Source organism: Lepus europaeus, chromosome 9 (genome assembly GCF_033115175.1).
Source record: "Lepus europaeus isolate LE1 chromosome 9, mLepTim1.pri, whole genome shotgun sequence".
Lineage (NCBI taxonomy): Eukaryota > Metazoa > Chordata > Mammalia > Lagomorpha > Leporidae > Lepus > Lepus europaeus.
In genome coordinates, this window is record NC_084835.1 from 101,089,215 (window position 1) to 101,111,392 (window position 22,178).

General features: G+C 38.5%; 1 protein-coding gene across 1 annotated transcript in view; it reads left to right on the forward strand.

Moving 5' to 3' along the window:
• Positions 1-22,178, forward strand: part of DCC (DCC netrin 1 receptor) — an 824,910-nt gene that overhangs the window by 740,101 nt on the left and 62,631 nt on the right. Inside the window, exon 26 of the mRNA XM_062200029.1 lies at positions 15,558-15,720. Within this exon, the coding sequence (XP_062056013.1) occupies positions 15,558-15,720 (163 nt within the window). The remainder of the gene's footprint in view (positions 1-15,557; positions 15,721-22,178) is intronic.

Below are 22,178 nucleotides of genomic sequence, written 5' to 3' on the forward strand. Positions count from 1 at the left end.
TTGATTTCCTTTTGTTGCTAGCTCCGCTATAATTTGCAAAATCAATTTAGCAAGTTTGATTAAAAGATCTGTAAATGATAAAATATTTTTATTTCCCTCCGTGTTTGAAAACAGTGTTAAGCTTGACAGTTTATTATATTTGTACAACATTAATCAAAACTAGGTTAACATTATATCAATACTCAAAATGGTATTCAGTGTTCTTTAAAATCTGACATGCCCTTTTTTGGGCTGTCTGTCAAAAAAAAGGCTATACTGTCTCCTCTATTTTTTTTTTTTTATTTTTCATCTCTATTTTATTTTATTTTTTTTTTAAATTAAACTTTTATTTAATGAATATAAATTTCCAAAGTATAGCTTGTGGGTTACAATGGCTTCCCCCCTCCCACAACTTCCCTCCCGCCCGCAACCCTCCCCCCTCCCGCTCCCCCTCCCCTTCCATTCATGTAAAGATTCATTTTCAATTCTCTTTGTATACAGAAGATCAATTTAGTATATATTAGGTAAAGGTTTCAACATTTTGCCCCCATAGCAACATCGAGTGAAAAAACTACCATTGGATTACTAATTATAACATTAAATAGCAATGTACAGCACATTAAAGACAGAGATCCCACATAATTTTTTTTTTCAAAATAATTAATTTTCTATGCCGTTTCCATTTTAACACCAGGTTGTTTTTTGTTTTTTTTTTTTTTTCATTTCCAATTCTCTTTATATACAGAAGATCACTTCAGTATATAATTAGCAAAGACCTCATCAGTCTGCGCCCACACAGAAACGCAAAGTATAAAAATACTGTTTCAGTACCAGTCATAGCATCACTTGGCTTTAGACGACACATTAGGGACAGATCCCGCATGGGGTGTAAGTACACAGTGACTCCTGTTGCTGACTTAACAATTTGACACTCCTGTTCATGGCGTCAGTAATCTCCCTAGGCTCTAGTCATGAGTTGCCAGGGCTATGGAAGCCTTTAGAGTTCGCTGACTTTGGTCTTATTCCGATAGGGTCATAGTCAAAGTGGAGGTTCTCTCCTCCCTTCGGAGAAGGGTATCTCCTTCTTTGATGGCCCCGTTCTTTCCACTGGGATCTCACTCACAGAGATCATTCATTTAGGTCTTTTTTTTTTTTTCCCATGATATCTTGGCTTTCCATGCCTGCTATACTCTCATGGGCTCTTCAGCCAGATCTGAATGCCTTGAGGGCTGATTCTGAGGCCGGAGTGTTGTTTAGGACATCTGCCATCCTATGAGTCTGCTGTGTATCCCACTTCCCATGTTGGATCTTTCTCTCCCTTTTTGATTCTATCAGTTAGTATTAGCAGATACTTGTCTTGTTTGTGTGATCTCTTTGACTCTTAGACCTATCAGAGCTATCAATTGTGAGCTGAAATTGATCACTTGGACTAGTGCGATGGCATTGGTACAAGCCATCTTGATGGAATTGTGTTGGAATCCCCTGCACATTTCTAACTCCACCATTTGCGGCCAGTCCGATTGAGCATGTTCCAAATTGTTCATCTCCTCCCTCTCTTTTTCCACTCTTAGATTTAACAGGGATCACTTTTCAGTTAAAATTTAAACACCTGAGAATAATTGTGTGTTAATTACTGAGTTCAACCAATAGTACTAGAACAACAACAACAACAACAAATACTAAAATGGATAAAGTATTACATTGTACATCTAAAGTCAGGACAGGAGCTGATCAGTTCATTGTTGCTTATAGTGTCCATTTCACTTAACAGGTTTCCTCTTTGGCGCTCAGTTGTCATCGATCAGGGAAAACAAATGATATTTTTCTCTTTGGGACTGGCTTAATTCACTCAGCATGATGTTTTCCAGATTGCTCCATCTTGTTGCAAATGACTGGGTTTCATTGTTTCTTACTGCTGTATAGTATTCTATGGAGTACATGTCCCATAATTTCTTTATCCAGTCTACTGTTGATGGGCATTTGGGTTGGTTCCAGGTCTTAGCTATTGTGAATTGAGCTGCAATAAACATTAATGTGCAGATGGCTTTTTTATTTGTCAAATTAAATTCCTTTGGGTAAATTCCAAGGAGTGGGATGGCTGGGTTGTATGGTAGGGTTATGTTCAGGTTTCTGAGGAATCTCCAGACAGACTTCCATAGTGGCTTAACCAGTTTGCATTCCCACCAACAGTGGGTTAGTGTCCCTTTTTCCCCACATCCTCTCCAGCATCTGTTGTTGGTAGATTTCTGAATGTGAGCTATTCTCACCGGGGTGAGATGGAACCTCATTGTGGTTTTGATTTGCATTTCTCTGATTGCTAGTGATCTTGAACATTTTTTCATGTGTCTGTTGGCCATTTGGGTTTCCTCTTTCGAAAAATGTCTATTGAGGTCCTTGGCCCATTTCTTAAGTGGGTTGTTTGTTTTGTTGTTGTGGATTTTCTTGATTTCTTTGTAGATTCTGGTTATCAATCCTTTATCTGTAGTATAGTTTGCGAATATTTTTTCCCATTCTGTTGGTTGCCTCTTCACTTTCCTGACTGTTTCTTTTGAAGTACAGAAACTTCTCAATTTGATGCAATCCCAAATGTTAATTTTGGTTTTGACTGCCTGTGCTGTTGGAGTATTTTCCAGGAAGTCTTTGCCTGTGCCTATATCTTGCAGGGTTTCTCCAATGCTCTCTAATAATTTGATGGTTTCGGGTCGTAGATTTAAGTCTTTAATCCATGTTGAGTGAATTTTTGTGTAAGGTGATAGGTATGGGTCTTGCTTCAAGCTTCTGCATGTGGAAATCCAATTTTCCCAGCACCATTTATTGAATAGACTGTCCTTATTCCAGGGATTAGATTTGGATCTTTGGTCAAATATAAGTTGGCTGTAGATGTTTGGATTGATTTCTGGTGTTTCTATTCTGTTCCATTGGTCTATCCATCTGTTTCTGTACCAGTACCATGCTGTTTTGATAACAACTGCCCTGTAGTATGTCCTAAAATCAGGTATTGTGATTCCTCCGGCTTTGTTTTTGTTGTACAGGATTGCTTTGGCTATTCGAGGTCTTCTGTGTCTCCATATGAATTTCAGCATCATTTTTTCTATATCTGAGAAGAAGGTCTTCGGGATCTTGATGGGTATTGCATTGAATGTATAAATTGCTTTTGGGAGGATAGACATTTTGATGATATTGATTCTTCCAATCCATGAGCATGGAAGATTTCTCCATTTTTTGGTATCCTCTTCTATTTCTTTCTGTAAGGTTTTGTAGTTTTCATCGTAGAGATCTTTAACGTCTTTGGTTAAGTTTATTCCAAGGTATTTGATTGTTTTTGTAGCTATTGTGAATGGGATTGATTTTAGAAGTTCTTCCTCAGCCGTGGCATTGCCTGTGTATACAAAGGCTGTTGATTTTTGTGCATTGATTTTATATCCTGCTACTTTGCCAAACTCTTCGATGAGTTCCAGCAGTCTCTTAGTAGAGTTCTTTGGGTCCCCTAAATAAAGAATCATATCATCTGCAAAGAGGGATAGTTTGAGTTCGTCCTTCCCGATTTGTATCCCTTTAATTTCTTTTTCTTGCCTAATAGCTCTGGCCAAAACTTCCAGAACTATATTGAATAGCAGTGGTGAGAGAGTGCATCCCTGTCTGGTACCAGATTTCAGTGGAAATGCTTCCAACTTTTCCCCATTCAATAGGATGTTGGCCATGGGTTTTTCATATATTGCTTTGATTGTATTAAGGAATGTTCCTTCCATACCCAGTTTGCTTAGAGTTTTCATCATGAAAGGGTGTTGTATTTTATCAAATGCTTTCTCTGCGTCTATTGAGAGAATCATATGGTTTTTCTTCTGCAGTCTGTTAATGTAGTGTATTACGTTGATTGTTTTGCGAATGTTGAACCATCCCTGCATACCGGGGATGAATCCCACTTGGTCTGGGTGGATGATCTTTCTGATGTGTTGTTGCATTCTATTGGCCAGAATTTTATTTAGGATTTTTGCATCTATGTTCATCAGGGATATTGGTCTGTAATTCTCTTTCAATGTTGCGTCTCTTTCTGGCTTAGGAATTAAGGTGATGGTGGCTTCATAGAAGGAATTTGGGAGGATTCCCTCTTTTTCGATTGCTCTGAATAGTTTGAGAAGAATTGGAGTTAGTTCTTCTCTAAATGTCTGGTAGAACTCAGCAGTGAATCCATCTGGCCCTGGGCTTTTCTTTGTTGGGAGGGCCTTTATTACTGTTTCAATTTCTGTGTCAGTTATTGGTCTGTTTAGGTTTTCTATGTCTTCCTGGCTCAATTTAGGGAGGTTGCATGTGTCCAAGAATCTGTCCATTTCTGATAGATTTCCCTGTTTGCTGGCATACAAGTCCTTGTAGTAATTTCTGATGATTCTTTTTATTTCTGTGGCGTCTGTTGTTACGTTTCCCATTTCATCTCTGATCCTATTGATTTGGGTCTTTTCTTTTCTTTTTTTAGTGAGTTGGGCCAATGGGGTGTCAATTTTGTTTATTTTTTCAAAAAACCAGCTCCTCGTTTGGCTGATTTTTTGTAATGTTTTTTTGGATTCAATCCTGTTGATTTCTTCTCTGATTTTAATTATTTCTCTTCTCCTACTGGGTTTGGGTTTGGTTTGCTGCAGATTTTCTAGATCCTTGAGATGACTTGAAAGCTCATCTATTTGGTGCCTTTCCAATTTCTTGATGTAGGCACCTATTGATATAAACTTTCCTCTTAACACTGCTTTTGTTGTATCCCATAGGTTTTGGTATGTTGTGCTGTTATCCTCATTTACTTCCAGAAAATTTTTGATTTCTCTTTTAATTTCTTCTATGACCCGTTGTTCATTCAGGAGCATATTGTTCAATCTCCATGTGTTTACACGTGCTTTAGGGATTCCTGAGTTGCCAATTTCCAATTTCATTCCTTTGTGGTCTGAGAAGCTGCATGGTATGATTCTAATTCTTTTGAATTTGCTGAGACTTGCTTTATGGCCTAGTATGTGGTCAATCCTAGAGAGGGTTCCATGTACTGCTGAGAAGAATGTAAAGTCCTTAGATGTAGGATGAAATGTTCTGTAGATGTCTGTTAGATCCATTTGGGCTATAGTGTCATTTAAATCTACTGTCTCCTTGTTGATCTTCTGTCCTGTTGATCTGTCTATCTCTGAGAGTGGAGTATTGAAGTCCCCCAGTACTATTGTATTGGGGTCTAAGTCTCCCTTTAAGTCCCTTAACAAGTCTTTTAAATAAGCTGGTGCCCTGTAATTAGGTGCATATACGTTGATAATCGTTATATCTTCTTGTTGAATGGATCCCTTAATCATTATATAGTGCCCCTCTTTGTCTCTCCTAACAGTTTTTGTAGTAAAGTTTATGTTGTCCGATATTAAGATGGCTACGCCCGCTCTCTTTTCATTTCTGTTGGCGTGGTATATCTTTTTCCAGCCTTTCACTCTCAGCTTGTATGGATCATTGTTGGATAGATGGGTTTCTTGTAAGCAGCAAAAGGATGGGTTTTGTTCTTTAATCCAATCAGCCAATCGGTGTCTTTTAACTGGACAATTCAAGCCATTAACATTCAATGTGACTATTGAGAAGGAGTAACTTTGCCCTGCCATTTGCCAAAGATATTTTCTAATATCTGGTTTGAGATTCCTGTGATCTTTTGCTCTGAGGTTTCCTTCCTTTACCTTCTTTCATATTGGTGACCGTGATTCTGTGTTTCTGTATGTAACACGTCTTTAAGCATCTTTTGCAGGGCTGGACGAGTGGCGACAAATTCTTTCAATTTCTGTTTGCTGTGAAAGGTCTTAATTTCACCTTCATTCACAAATGAGAGCTTTGCAGGATATAATATTCTGGGCTGGCAGTTTTTCTCTCTTAGTACCTGGGCTATATCTCGCCATTCTCTCCTGGCTTGTAGGGTTTCTGATGACAAATCAGCTGTAAGTCTAATTGGAGATCCTCTGAGAGTAATCTGTCGTTTCTCTCTTGCACATTTTAGGATCTTTTCTTTGTGTTTCACTGTGGTGAGTTTGATTACGACGTGTCGTGGTGAGGATCTCTTTTGATCATGTTTATTAGGGGTTCTCTGAGCTTCCTGTACTAGGATGTCTCTGTCCTTCTCCAAACTTGGGAAATTTTCTGCTAGTATCTCACTAAAAAGGCCTTCTAATCCTTTCTCCCTTTCCATGCCTTCAGGAACTCCTAGAACCCGAATGTTGGGTTTTTTAATAGTATCCTGTAGATTCCTGACAGTATTTTTTAGATTTCTGATTTCTTCTTCTTTTCTTTGATTTGACTGTTTCCTTTCCTGTTCTCTGTCTTCTAATTCCGATATTCTCTCCTCTGCTTCATCCATTCTGTTTTTAAGGCTCTCTAATGTGTTTGCCATTTGATCTATTGAGTTCTTCATTTCATTGAGGTTTTTTTTCACTATCGCAATTTCCTGTTCCACTAGTTGTTTCATTTCATTTTGATTCCTCCTTAATATTTCATTTTCACGGGAGAGATTTTCTATCTTGTCCATTAAGGATTTCTGTAGTTCAAGAATTTGTTTTTGAGAACTTCTTAATGTTCTTGTGAATTTTTTGAAATCTGCTTCTTGCATTTGCTCTATCTCTTCATCTTCATAATCTTGCATTGGCATGTCTTGTTCACTTGGGGGCGTCATAGTGCCTTCCTTGTTCTTGGTACCTCCGCTTCTATGTTTCTTGCTTGGCATGTTAGAGATAATTTGTGGTGTTTTTGTTTTTGTTTTTTTTCTCTCGTTATACTATGCCTCTAAGTGAGCTGTCTGTTTTGTTGGAGCCTTAGGGGCTGTGATGGGTGTGGTCAGAGAGCTATGCTTGTTTCTTGAGGTTTAAGGCTGTGTAAAGAGCGACTCTCCCAGATTATTTGCTCCTTGCTGGGACACTCTCTCTCTCTCTCTTTTTTTTTTTTTTTTGTTTTGACTTAGTTGGGAGTGGGGTTGGGGGTAGTTGAAATCTAGCCTCTGTGAGTATTCCTTTGATCTACCCCTGGGACTATACACAGAGTTTATGCAGCCCTCAATGTGTTCTCCAGTTTCGCTAAAGATACTGAGTTTGGCTGAGCTTTACATATGTAAAATCGCGGTGCTCTTTGTTTTGCTTGGTGAGTGAAGGGAGAGGCCTCTGTTCCCCCTCCCCCCAATGTCTCGGACTTCTCAGGTCTTTGTCTTTCTTGCCCTCCTCAGTTCCTGCTTGGCAAGTTAGAGATAATTTGTGGTGTTTTGTTTTTTTTTTTTCTCTCGTTATACTATGCCTCTAAGTGAGCTGTCTGTTTTGTTGGAGCCTTAGGGGCTGTGATGGGTGTGGCCAGAGAGCTATGCTTGTTTCTTGAGGTTTAAGGCTGTGTAAAGAGCCACTCTCCCAGATTATTTGCTCCTTGCTGGGACTCTCTCTCTCTCTCTCTCTCTCTCTCTTTTTTTTTTTTTTTTTTGACTCAGTTGGGAGTGGAGTTGAGGGTAGTTGAAATCTAGCCTCTGTGGGTATTCGTTTGATCTACCCCTGGGACCATACACAGAATTTATGCAGCCCTCAATGTGTTCTCCAGTTTCGCTAAAGATACTGAGTTTGGCTGAGCTTTACATATGTAAAATCGCGGTGCTCTTTGTTTTGCTTGGTGAGTGAAGGGAGAGGCCTCTGTTCCCCCTCCCCCCAATGTCTCGGACTCCTCAGGTCTTTGTCTTTCTTACCCTCCTCCGTTCCCGCGCTGGCGAGATTCTGTGGCTCTGCCTCCTCTCCCGCCGCTGCCGCTCGGCTTGTCTCGGTTGGTTTTCCACGCGGTGGGTTCCCTGTAAGTCCTCTGTGTTTCCTCCACAAGATCCGGAAGTGATTCCTCTGCAGTTTTTTTCTTGAGTCTTTTCCTGATGCTACAGTAATTCCGCTTTTATGAAAGTTTATTTTCCCAAACTACGGTGCACGTCCTCACTATCCGCCATCTTGGCTCCGCCCCCTGTCTCCTCTATTTTTGAAAACAAGAATATTTTTCTTACAATTCATTAATATAATTATGTAAACAAATTATAAATATTATCTTTTCTATGAAATGATCATTCTGATACTAGTAAGGTGTTAGAAGAACTTCATCACTGTACTCAGCAGATATTATAGTTCCAAAGGAAAGATCCAGCAATAAAATTGTATAGCTTTGTCTAGGATGGAATGATGACTGGAGTGATTGGCAGTTAGTCCCAGATACTAGTGCACTGATTCCAAGAGGCTGTGCTCACCTACCATTTCCCCCAGGGCAAAGGATTCTAAGGGTCCCAGTGTAACCCATACTCTAAGAACCAGAACTTCCTTTGCCAGGGACTAGCGCTGTGTGACTAATTCGGCAAATTAAACTCAACTCTTCATGTCTGGGCTATGTTAAACTGGAGCAGGGAGCTTCCTGACCTCAACACCATTAATTTCAGGGCTGGGTACTTCTTTGTTGGGTGAGTTGTCCTGCACACTGCAGGGTGTATTTTCATCCCTGGACTCTGCCCACCAGCTTCCTCTAGCATCTGCCCTCCTTCATGATTTAAAGCCTGAAATGTGTCTAGGCATTGTGACATTTCCCCTTTAGGGGCAAAATATATCCAGTTGCAAACTGCTGACACAGATAGCCAGTTCCTAAAGATTGTTTCAGGTATATGTGTCCAATGAGAAGCCCCAAGGAAGCAAAACAAAAAGTGTATATTTGGCCCCTCACCTCTCTTTTTTTTCCTTCAGCTGAAGTGCCAGACATCTTAGTATTGAGAGAACTTTCTGGAATGTGATGATCTCATCCATTCTGGGGATTCCAAATTCCCCATTTGGGTGTCAATTCAAATGTGTATGTCTAATTCAGACCCTTTCACTCCCCGTTTAATATTTATTATAATACCTCCAGCCTGACATACTCAAGACTGTACATTTGGTTTACCTTCTCTGACCTTTCACTTCCACTTTTTCTCTCATCTCCTTTGTAAGAAGTATTGTTCAACCTACATGCCTTTCATCTCCCACCCAATCCATGATTCATTCATTTACTTTTAAACTATAGTGTACCACTGTCTATTTTGCTGGTTTGCTACTGCCACCATCTCAGTTCTAGTCATCATCATCTTTCACCTGGAAAACTTCAAATTGAATTTTTTATGATGCATTCAATCCCCTTGGCTAGATTCAGCACTTCCACATCAACCCCTTTCCACACAGCAGCTAGAGAGGTCTTGTCAAAATAAATCACATGTGTCACATACTTGCTGCAAAACCTTAAATGGTCTGTGATTCCATGCAAGATGACTGAATGTGATTCACAAGAGGAACGAGTAGATCCTGTTCCTCTTGCCAGCCTCATTGTGTGCCATTCTTCATTCGCTCCCTATGTCCCAGATATGTATCCTACCCTCTGTTCCCTTGTAGCTATATACCATGATTCAACTTAAATGTCACTCCATGAGGTCTCTCATGAGCCGACACCAACAACCATAAATCCTCATGATAAATCAATCTACGTGAATCCCTCCTCTTTTCTTTTTAGCATTGATTGTAATAGTAAGTTTATATTTATTTGCCTCATGACTTAATATTTTCCAGGTTGTTGTAAGCTCTATGAAGTCAACAATCTATCTCTCCTGATAACAACATCTAATTAGATCTTCAACACATATTTATGGAATAATTGAATACATTGTCTACCTTCCTTCCTCCTCTCTTTTTGGATAGTCATAGTTCATATTAATATACTATAAACAATGATATTTTAAAGAAGAAATATGTTTTCCAACTTAATTGACCAAAAAATTTTTCCTACCATAATGTTGATTAGTATCTCTTTTTAGGGACTATTGGGCTAGATTATTTGTGCTTCCTTCCAGACAATTGGGTGTAATATTTTATCTTAAGGAGAAATGCTTTGTAATGATTAAGGGCATATACATTTCTGTTGAGACTGAATGACATATATTAATATCATTGAATTATTATAACATGTTGCACTCAAAGTATACTAATAGCAAAAGTGTTATCAGAGAAGACTAAAATTGAAAGTTCAGTCCCCAATTAGGTTTCATTGAATCTCTCTTCTGAGACTTGAACTTGTCCTTCTTCCACTCATGTCACTTAACTGCCTAGCAATTTAGTACAGCCATGGGTGCAGCCATTCTGACAAGGGGAACAGAACCTCAAAACAAGAGCCAATGTCCCTAGATTCAATACCTGACTGTGTTTTCTTTAGGATAATTAAGCACTTAGCCCTCTGATCCATCAATGAGTTACTGCAGAGTTTATGGGAGCAAATCGTTATAAGATGCGTAGCATATTATAAATTTTACAAATATAAAAATATTATGCATTTGTAATTCAAAGCATTATAGGAATTAGGTTTATTTTACAAAACCCATTTTCTGAACTTTACTAAGACTTCATAACCATCACATTATTCAATCTATGTGTATCCTCTTATTAAATTTAGTAGAAAGAGATGAAACATTTTACTGTGACCAAACATGAAAATAAATGGATTGAGTGCCCATGAAACTATAAAACCTTTGACTCCATTCTCCTTGGTTTTAATAGAACACTTCTAGATCTTGACCACTCAGACACTGAGTACCCACACTATTCTGTGAACCTCAGGGAGAGAAGTGTTAAGATTTGAGGGTACTTCAAAAGTTCATGGAGAATGTGTACTATCTTTTAATCCTGGTTTTCCACGAATTTTTATTCTTTAAGAGAGGGAAGGAGAGGCAGAGAGAGAGAGAGAGAGAGAGAGAGAGAGAGAGAGAGAGATCTTCCATCCCCTGGTTTACTACCCAGATGGTTGCAATAGCTGGACCAGGCTAAACCCAGGATCCAGGAGCTTCCTCCAGGTCTCCCACATGGGTGCAAGGGCCCAGGCACTTGGGCCATCTTCCACTGCTTTTCCCAGGCCATTAGCAAGGAACTGGACTGGAAATAGAGCAGCCAGGACACAAACTGGTGCCCATATGTGATGCTGGGATATATAAATGTATGAACTTCTATTCTCATTCAAAGATCTATTAATTAAAATCACTGACACGTTGTACTCAGAGTATACTAGTAATAACAAAACTGTTCTCAGCAGAGAGTATGATTGAAAGAAAGAAGTTCAATCTCCAACTAAGTTTCATTGTCTTTCCTCAGTTTTGAACTTGTCATTGTTGTATTTATTATTCACAGATTCTGTTTCTGTGAATCCACCTGTAGTCTAAAGTTTATTGATAACCTCAAATTCAATATTTGCATTGGGCATTTGAGGACATATTCTGAGCAGGAAAGATTTGAGTTGCCTGAGGCTCAATACCCAGGTAGATCAAGACACATCTCTGCCTTTATTTCAGCTCTCACATTGTGGACAAGTACCACTTCCGGATGTATATTTAGTACCAGCTTTGCCTTTCATATACATTTTGTTGATGATTGCACTGTTTATAAAGACTCCAAACATGGTACCAAAATGCTGCCTAGTGTTCATGAGCACAGGAAGGCAGTGATGTGCCTTATAGAGAAAATATATGTGTGAAGCTTGGTTCTGCTACAAATTACCATGCTGAAAGCCATGGGTTCAGTGGTAATGAATCAACATTAAATAAGAAGTTAAATAAAAAGTCTTTAAGCACAGACACACATAAAGCAAGCTTATAGATTAGTTGGTTGATAAACATGTTGTGACTAGAGACTTACAGGAACCTAACCCCGTATTTCCTCTAGAAATAACAGCTTTGTATTCACTAATTCCACATTTGTGGTAACTTTATAGAAAACAAAAAGCTAATGACTAAACCTGATTGGATCTGCAGACATAATTGTACTTGACTTTCTCAACTGCTCATTGAATGTTAGTTATGCTGAACATTCAGCCTGTACTTTCAGGATGGAAAGTTAATGAGAGACTTTGAATACCAAGTTTTAAACTAATGGAAACTTTTATATGGAATTCATAAAGATCTAGAATCAAAGCTTTATAATAGGAGTTCTCATGAACCTTAATTCTCTAAGGCAAATGACCTCAGTATAATCTCACTAATGCTCAGCAGAACCCAGAGTTCTTATTTCTGACATGAAACATAGTGTCTCACTGATGGAAAGAGTGAAATAAGAGTGGAAATGTTAATTATTCTATCAGGTTTATTTAAATGTTCACTGCTATAGGGTTATGTATGAATCATACTAAGTTTTTCAGAAATAGTGAACTGTTAGATTCAAGTAATACTAATAAAAATCCAAGAAATTCCTAACCATCTCCCTTGTAAGCTTTCACATATAGGGTTAATTTTAACAATAAGTTAAGCACAAAAAGAGCAAATGAAGATACATTGTAAAATAATTTTTAAATCATAAGTAGAATTGTGGCGTAGAGTCTTGACCTTTGCTTACTTACTGATTCTTTGTAGCGAAAGTAAAAATTACTTCAAGGAACTCTTTAATTTATAATCAAAATCTTTTAGCATAAAATGTTATTCAAAGAACTTTGTTGAGTCCCTCCCTGTGAGGGTCAATTTACATCAGAAGTGCTTAGAATATCCCCAATAATAACAAATCAGCAATAAGTTATTTAAATTTGTGACTTAAAAAAAAAAAAAAACAATGATTCTTAGCTATCCTGTCAAAAGACATCTTTTGGGGCAAGTACTGAGCTATTATACACTTTTGTGATGAATTGCAAATTTATATTTCACATTGAGTATTATTCCTAAAAGCCTTGTAGCTTGGAAGTCCAAATCAGAAGTGTACCAAATGCTGTAGGAAAGTGTTTATCTTGGCAATGTTTTATTTAATGGGTCAGTGGTGTTATAAGAATTTCCTTTAGGTCAGTTGTGATGGTTACTTTGCATGTAAATATTTTTAAAAGATTTTATTTATTTATTTGAGAGGTAGAATTACAGAAATGGAGAGACAGAGAGAAATGTCATCTATCCACTGGTTAACTCCCCACATGGCCTTAATAGCTGGAGCTGGGCTGATCCAAAGGCAGGAGCCAGTAGCTTCTTCTGGGTCTCCCACGCTGGTACAAGGGCTCAAGAACTTGGGCCATCTTCCACTACTTTCCCAGTCCATTAGCAGAGAACTGGATCAGAAGAGGAAAAGCCAGTACATGAACTGGCACCCATTTGGGATGCTGGCGCTGTAGGTGGTGGCTTAGCCTACCATGCCACAGCCTACCATGCCTGCATATGTTCTCTATAATTCCAACATTAACTCTATACAATACGTATATTATTTCTATTTTAATATGAAGCCCCTGAGGTTCAGAAGACGTACATATTTTGCGCAAAAATATAAAAATCTTATATAGTCTGCTACAGAAAAAAATTCAAACTGAAGTCTGTTTGCTAAATTTTAATTTGTTAAAAGGGTTATTAGCTGATATTTACTTTTTTATTAATTTGTAACTTCTTACGACAAACATGACATAGAATCTATCACTTAATTGATCACTGAGTGAGGACTGAAAGCAAGTGGCATTTCAAGTTAAGCCACTGCTGCAATACCAGCATCCCTTATGAGCGCCTGTTTGGGGAGATCTCTGTCTCTGACGGTCTCTCCCTCGCTCTAACTTTGCCTTTCATGAATAAATAAAAAAAAATTTTTTTAAGACCGGCGCCTCGGCTCACTTGGCTAATCCTCTGCCTGCAGCGCTGGCACCCCAGGTTCTAGTTCTGGTTGGGGCGCCGGGTACTGGTCCCGGTTGCTCCTTTTCTAGTCCAGCTGTCTGCTGTGGCCCGGGAAGGCAGTGCAGGATGGCCCTAGTGCTTGGATTCCTGCACCCGCATGGGAGACTGGGAGGAAGCACCTGGCTCCTGGCTTCGGATTGGTGCAGCGCCAGCCATAGCGGCCATTTCGGGAGTGACCCAACGGAAGGAAGACCTTTGTCTCTCTCTCACTGTCTATAACTCTCTCTGTCTCTCTCTCTCACTGTCTAACTCTGCTTGTCAAAAAAAAGAAATAAAGGCCGGCGCCGCAGCTCAATCGGCTAATCCTCCACCTTGTGGCGCCAGCACACCGGGTTCTAGTCCTGGTTGGGGTGCTGGATTCTGTCCTGGTTGCCCATCTTCCAGGCCAGCTCTCTGCTATGGCCTGGGAGTGCAGTGGAGGATGGCCCAAGTGCTTGGGCCCTGCACCCCATGGGAGACCAGGAGAAGCACCTGGCTCCAGGCTTCGGATCAGTGTGGTGCGCCGGCCGCAGCGGCCATTGGAGGGTGAACCAACGGCAAAGGAAGACCTTTCTCTCTGTCTCTCTCTCTCTCACTGTCCACTCTGCCTGTCAAAAAAAAAAATTTTTTTTTCAACACCAACAAAATAGAAAGTGATGTAAAGCGTTGTTAGCCATTCTTATTTAGACCTTGTCTAAATAACATCAGAGTTGGTGAACTCAAAAGGCTTCCATAGCCTTGGCAACTCATGACAAGAGCCTAGGGTGATTACTGACACCATAAACAAGAGTGTCAATTGTTAATTCAACAACAGGTGTCACTGTGCACTTACTCCCCATGTAGGATCTCTGTCCTTAATGTTTTGTACAATGTGAATTAATGCTATAACTAGTACTCAAACAGTACTTTATACTTTGTGCTTCTGTGTGGGTGCAAACTGTTGAAATCTTACTTAATATATACTAAATTGATCTTCTATATATAAAGATAATCGAAAATGAATCTTGATGTGAATGGGATGGGAGAGGGAGTGGGAGATGGGAGGGTTGCAGGCGGGAGGGAGTTATGGGGGTGGGCACTGTAATCCAAAAGCTGTACTTTGGAAATTTATATTTATTAAATAAAAGTTAAAAAGAAAAGACAACTACAAGTAGACTGTGATTGGAGTTCAATAGTTTATGGTTAATTTTTTCATAACACCAAATAAATAGTATTTTCTCACAAACCGTAGTGCAGAGTAGCTTCTTTAACTTCTTTCCCCATTTCTACTTAATGCTACACTTAATCTTTTTTAAATTGAGATACAATTATCTACCATAAATTTACCCTGTGAAAGTTATAATGCACTGGATGTTAGAATCTGCATAGTGTTGGTCCCTATCACTACTAATTCCTGAATATTTTCATTAACACAAGGGAAAACCTACTCATGCCTCTCCCCATGTATTACCAAACACTAATTATTTTCTCTCTCTCTAGATTTGCCTGTTCTGGATATGTAATATAAGTGGAATCATATAATATGTGTATAGCTTCTTTCACTTAGTACAGTGTTTTCATTGTACATCCATATTATGGCACATTTCAATTCTTCATTCCTTCTTATAGCTGGGTAGTCTTCCGTTATATGGCTATATCACATTTGTTTATCCATTTCTCATTGAATGAACACTTATGGTTTTTTTCTACCTTTGACTTTTTCTACTTTTCTTAATAACTCTGCAGTGATCATTCTGTGCAAGTTTTTCTACCTGTTCACATTATTGATCTTGGGTAGAAGGTTTAAGTTTTTTTCTCTTCTCATATTTGATTTTTTTCCCCCAGATTCATGAATGCTCAGAGTAACATCCATGAGAGAGCTGTACAGACGCTGGCTCCTTCATCACTCTAACTCTGAACTCTGCCTGTCTTTTCTCAGAGCCACCCATCGGACAGATGCACCCCCCACACGGCAGTGTCACCCCACAGAAGAACAGCAACCTGCTTGTGATCATCGTGGTCACCGTCGGTGTCATCACAGTGCTGGTCGTGGTGATCGTGGCCGTGATTTGCACTCGGCGCTCTTCAGCTCAGCAGAGAAAGTAGGTAACAGCTGGCCCCCAGGAGCAAAGAAGGCATTGTCTTCTGGAGTTATGCTTTGACAGCTCTCCTCTTGTGTTGTCTCATGATTCACCGTGGGTTCTTTGTCTCCTGACCCTGGAAAACCTTGCCTTTTGTCCTTTCCAGCCTGTACCTAGTTGAGGAAGAGCTAGTCTTGCAGATTTACCGCAGAATCCTGGGACACCACTTCCATTTCTGTTGGTTTTTATTGTCAGGGACAGATTCTTCCTTTTAAGAGAGGGCAGGTACTCCTGGAGTAACACCCGAAAGTACACTCCACCAAGTTTCCGTCGGTGGTTCTCTGCACTCACAGACACAGCAGTGGCAGTGTGCATTCCCCTACAAGGACTTATCACTTTTGACAAGGAGGCCTGCAGGCAATTCATTGAAACTTGTTGAACGGATGACTGAAGATAGATTATGAAACTCTGTAGTTCCAATTCCATGAGGTGTAAACTTTAGAAGAAGTCAAGACAGAAAATTCCAGAGATTGAAATTTGCTCACATTTCATGGATAAGACTCACTGTCAGAAATCAGAAGTGTTGAGAAGTCTATAAGTATCTTTATAATATGCTATCCTAGGTTTTAACACATGCAGAAATTGACGCACCGAAGTTCAGAAAGGAAATATGCTTCCAATGTAGCTTATTCTCTCTGAGCGACACCCAGTGCCCAGCTTATTAGTCTTGTGTCAGTCAGTTCTAGAAGTCAACAAATCTCTTGGCCATTCTATACCTCTGCCTCTCCAGCCCTCGTCAAATCCTGCCTGATATGAATTTTTCAGCTACATTCTCTCACTTAGTTGACTGTAATAAGCTCTTCCTTTGAAATGTGTTTTGTTTTGTTATTTTTGGCCTCAAGCATGGTGTTTGCCATTTCTGAAAGCCTGAGGCGTTGGCCCACAGGTGGCTGGTTGGATGACTATATGAGTATACATTATATTTTAGTACATAAAAATTCTCCAGCAAATCATTTTCCCTGCTCTCTTGGTAGTGGCTCAGATGTTTTCCCTCTCTTTTCAAAAATCTTATAACTATGCTTATTGTCAGCATGTTCCCAGCACTCTAATGTGAAACATTCAAAGACAGAATAGGGAAAGGTATAATTACTGAAAAAGGGGACAGAGAACCATAGATAGACTTTGTATTTAATTTATTTATACAGCAGAACAAATTATATATTCAGCAGCATTTGTTAAGATTGAAATATTTTGAAACTTACAATACTGCTGTGCTGGCCTGTTGTGCCGAAACCAGAAACCTGATAAGAATGAATTTCATTGAGCTAGCCTCATGGGTAAGCTTTATGGGAAGTCATTATCACTTGTGGATCTTCCAGTATGTTGAGCATTTAATAAGGCTCAGAAAAAAAAAAAAAAAAAAAACTAAACTCATTGAGTAAGGCATCAAGTAGTCTCTTCATCCAGCATTTCAGGAGGAGAAATTGTGCAAAAATGCAAGACAGACATCAAAGCAGCAGATCTGTGGAGAGCTCTGAGAAGGAGGCCCATAAAGGAAGTGGGGAGGAGGCCTCAGAACCATACTTGGTCTACTTTGTAAAGCATGGATAGATTCTCTGAATTAACTATATTTAACTATCTAATTCATACCAGGCTTCTTTTTTTAATTTTTGGTGTTTTTCTCCTATTGTCATTACTATGAGAAGAATGTTTAAGGCTTGTGTTATCCTAATGAATTGGGTTCCTGGACATCTTTTGTTTCTCCCTAGAGAAAATTCAAGTCTTCTCAGTGTGCAAAAGTAGAATTTGAAACCATGTTGAGAAACTCACAAATTGTGTTAAAATAAATTCATAGTATGCATTTCTAGGTTCACCCTATACATTTTGGTATAAGTTTATGGTTTTACTTGAAAAGAGCAAATATTGAACTCTGAGTATAAATTATATTTTATTTTTAAGAACTTTTTATTTTTACTTATTTTTTGAAAGACAGCAAGAGCAGCTGTTGACTGGTTCACTCCTCAATGCCCACAATAGCCTAGGAGCTGTGGACTCAGTCCAAGTCTCCACATCAGTGCAGGGACCCACCTACTTGAGCCATCACCTGCTACCTCCCAAGGTGCACATTAACAGGGAGCTGGAATTGGGAGCAGAGTCAAGATTCGAACCCAGTCTCTTCAATAGTTGTGGACATTGCAAGCTGTGTCTTAACCACTAGGCCAAATGCCTACCTTGACTTGTTTTTAAAATTAGAGAAGGAATAAAAGAATAAGTGACTCTGTGAGTGATAGAAAAAAAAAAAACAAACAAAAGTGAATTTACAGCTCACTTTAGTTTTTCTTCAGCCAGCCATCCCCAAAGTGGTGTTTGCTTGGTGTAATTTCATACTTTGTGCCATCTTTCTTTCTTCATTCACAGACTCACTGGCATTCAATTATTTGCAGATGTTAGCAGAGAGGAAGACAAAGAAATTCTCCTTCAAGTTATTTCTGAGTTTTAATTTAGGTTCTCTTGATTTCATTGAGGGCTCCTCTTCCCATAACACTGGTACCATTGAGCCTGTTAAAGCAAATTGTGTAAGGCAGATGAAAGCAAAATCAGTTCCAATCTGAGACAAAACCAAGGGCCTTTACGGGGCTTTCAGATAATAGGAATTTAATATAATTAATAGAGTGAAGTAGGACCCATATTTCTGGGCTTCTCCATTATCTCTTTGGTGGAGACTGCTGGAGAATGTAAATTTTTATTTGCATTTTGATGATATTCCATTTTTATGGACTATCCATAATAGCTTATTTAAATTAGTTTCTCCATATTTTATTCTGTCATGTTTTTAACATTTATACAAACACACAGAGTCACACATGAGGGTACTTCAAAGTATTAATGGGAAGTTGAATTTTAAAAAAGAATATTAATGTGAAATAAAAGTAATTGTGCCTATCTTTTTAGTTATTTTTAATTAAAATAGTTCTGTGGCTTTGAAGAGACTCTTACACATTTTCAGCTAGTGTTATTATTTAGTAGAATATCATAAATAGTAAGATATAATAATAAGCAAAATTACATTTTCTGAAGACTTAAGCTGATGAGCCTTTGTCCATGCTTTTTAATAAAGTAGTAATATTTTCCTGTCCAACATATGGATCATAAGTTTTGATAAGTTAACATCTTTCTCCATACACTAAAGACAATATATTTGACATTGAACATGTCTTGGAAATCTAAACTACAAATTATTCTATTTCTAAAGCATTACTCAGGTAAATGATCAACACTCTGTCTGAATATATCAAGTTGAAACATGGAAATAAAATACAGGGTTCACTTGATATAATCTGCTTGACTAAAACTTCTGTGTGATTTGACAGGTGCACAGCAAGTTTCAAAGATCAGCACACATTCACATCTTGACAAAAATAATTATTTACAATAGTGAAGATCAAATGTTTAAACACTAACATGCAATCTACTGTATTTTAACTAGTATAGGTCACTTTCACTGATTTTCTGCTTAACATTTTAATTGTCTTTCTTTATTCTTACAACAGAAATTATAACTGGCAACTCCTTAGGACTTCTATATACCTTAATTGCATTTCGTAAAATACAGGTATATACAAGTATCTGGAATTGCCCTGGATTTCCAATGTAAATTTTTGTTTTTGTTTTGAATAGCAGTTAGTAGAATGAAAATAATAAATCTAGAGAAATAAGAGGTTAGAAGCCTTTGAGGTGGATTTTGATGGAGAAGGAGAAGGAAATATTTATTCTTCTCAATACATGTCTTCCTGATGAATTTGTAATCATTTCTTCACATTAACTTCAAGAGTCCTTCTCTCCTGAAACCTTCCTTAAACAACTGGGGAGGCAGTGTTCCTGCCCCAAACCCCATCAGATCTTGGGCACGTCATCTAATTTGTAGAGTTAGGTACAAGGCTGTTTATTTGTCTACCTCCAGTGAATAATGTGAGCAAAATATGCCCACACACACATTGGGAATTTAATAATTTATTACATTGTGGCAAAAGGATCAATGAGATGATAGTGGCATTTTAGTACTTTAGCATAGTCTTAAATAAAATGGACTCTCAATCAATGTTGTTTCTTATCCATTCAAATCTCTACCATAGTGATTAAAATTGAAAAGGAATGAGTCTCTCCTTAGGATAATAGGTTATGTGCAAAGTAAAGAATAGGTAGACCAAACAAACAAAAACCAGGAGAAAATATTCAAAAACTATTTTAAGTCAATAATAGAAAATTCTTATTATTCAATTACAGTAATCATTGAGTGCTTAGTATGTGTTCTGCAAAGTAACAAATCTGATTAATGTTATGTCTTTAGCTAAAAAATTGTATTCATTAATTCAGATGTTTCTATTGGAAGCAAGTATCTCTGTTGGGATCCATGATTTGGTCCCTTTACTTGGCAGCCTTCCTACCTATCAAGTTCTAGTGCATACTCCTTCCTCCAGCAGTACAAAAGTTCCCAAGAGCCATGCCACTATTCATTCATTTATCAAGCTCCCGATGTCTCACCCATCTCTGCATTGGTAGTAATTGCCCCGGCGTTACTGTAAGAACTGAGTTATCATAAAGGGAGCACCTGGCCAACTAAATAAGGCATGTTAATCAAAGCCAAGGCAAGTGATATAGAAATGAAGGAAATGAGGTAGATATCCCAGATCACCATGACCTAGAGTGGTCAGGAAGGAGAGACACTCGAAAGGGACCTTAAAGAATAAGTAGTTTGTAAGTAAAACAGATTGCAAAGACATTCTGAGTAGAAGTTAAACAAAACAAAAAGAAATAAAGAAAAAACTAACAACACTGCTATTTGTTCATACTGTGAAAGTTTTTTTATGATATAAGAAAAATGCAGTCCTGGAGGATTCTTTGTTTACCTTTATTCAAGAATATGGCGTAGGAAGAGACCTTCACATTCTAAGGCTATTTTTGATAAGAGAAAGATTACCTAGCACCTATGAGGAAAAAAATGTATTTTATATTTGGGGAGGATTTAAGCATCTGAATTTTATATCTGTTAGAAAACTAGCTTTAAAATAAAACAAATGAAACAATGCACTGAGACACTGATATTAAAACTTTGGGTACATCAGATTCACAGGGGAGCTGATAAAATACTAACTGTTGTCCTGGCTCACATCCTGTTTCATATCAGTAATTCTGTGATGTGGCCTGAGAATGTGCGTTTGTGGCAAGTTTCCAGATGATGTGGATGCCCTGATCCAGGGTCTACACTTCAGTAGTGAAGGCACTGGGAATATCTGCGTACACATTTTGAGCATTCCAACAGTGAGACAGAGGAAATGTGGCCTGCAATCAAGAGCAGACATACGTCAGGGAACCAACAGATGGCAGAAGGTCAATGTGACAACTCTTTCTATAGATTTAGAGACAAAGTTCAGACAATTTAGTGATGAGCACATGTTCATTTTAATACAAAACTGCTGCACTGGGGCTAGAGGGCGGGTGGACTGGAGGATGAGTCTCTGCAAGATCAAAGGTTTTTCTCTCGGTAAGAATAATTACAGTAGGGGCCAGCACTGTGGCATAGCAGGTAAAGCTGGCGCCTGCGGTTCTGGCATCCCATATGGGCACTGGTTCATGTCTCCACTGCTCCACTTCTCATCCAGCTCTCTGCTATGGCCTGGGAAAGCAGTAGGAGATGGCCCTAGTCTTTGGGCCCCTGTATCCATGTGGGAGACCTGGAAGAAGCTCCTGGCTCCAGATGGGCCCAGCTCCAGCAGTTGTGGCCATTTGGGGAGTGAACCAGTGGATGGAAGTCCTTTGTCTCTTTCTCTCTCTCTCTCTCTGCCTCTGCCTCTGCCTCTCTGTAACTCTTTCAAATAAACTTAAAAAAATCTTTAAAAAAAAGAATAATTACAGTAAAGTGACGTGTTTATGTGGTCACTAGTAGATTAGTCACAAAATGAAATTTTTAGAGATCTTTATATTCTTGGCTGCTAGCTGGGTGGGTGAGCTGCTTTTTGTAATACATCTTGATCAGCTTAAAATCCATCAGCAACAATATTTGATTTCCAGATAGTGGCTATGAATCACAGAGCACAAAATGGTTCTGCTTTAGCCCAGGTTTGAAACTTTTTTATTTTAAAAAAGTGGGCATGTGTGATACTGAAGTCTTGTGGACTAGCAAATGAATCAAAGCATGAATAAAGCATGCCTGTAAGCATTGGAAAACCAGAATTCATAATTTATTACCTATTTAAATTTTTACTTTTCTTTTTTTTTTTTTTTTTTACTGATTTCTTGTCACAAGCTACTTAAATATTAAATCATGAGATACCTGGTGTTGTTTTTGGATTTGGTAACTAGTACTCTCTATGCAATAACATGGATGCTAGGTTAAGAAATTTAGCTTTTTAGTCTTGTAGAAAGAGATAACAAGGTAGAGTGTTCAAGTTTGATAATGCCATTGAATTATCCTCTGAAGG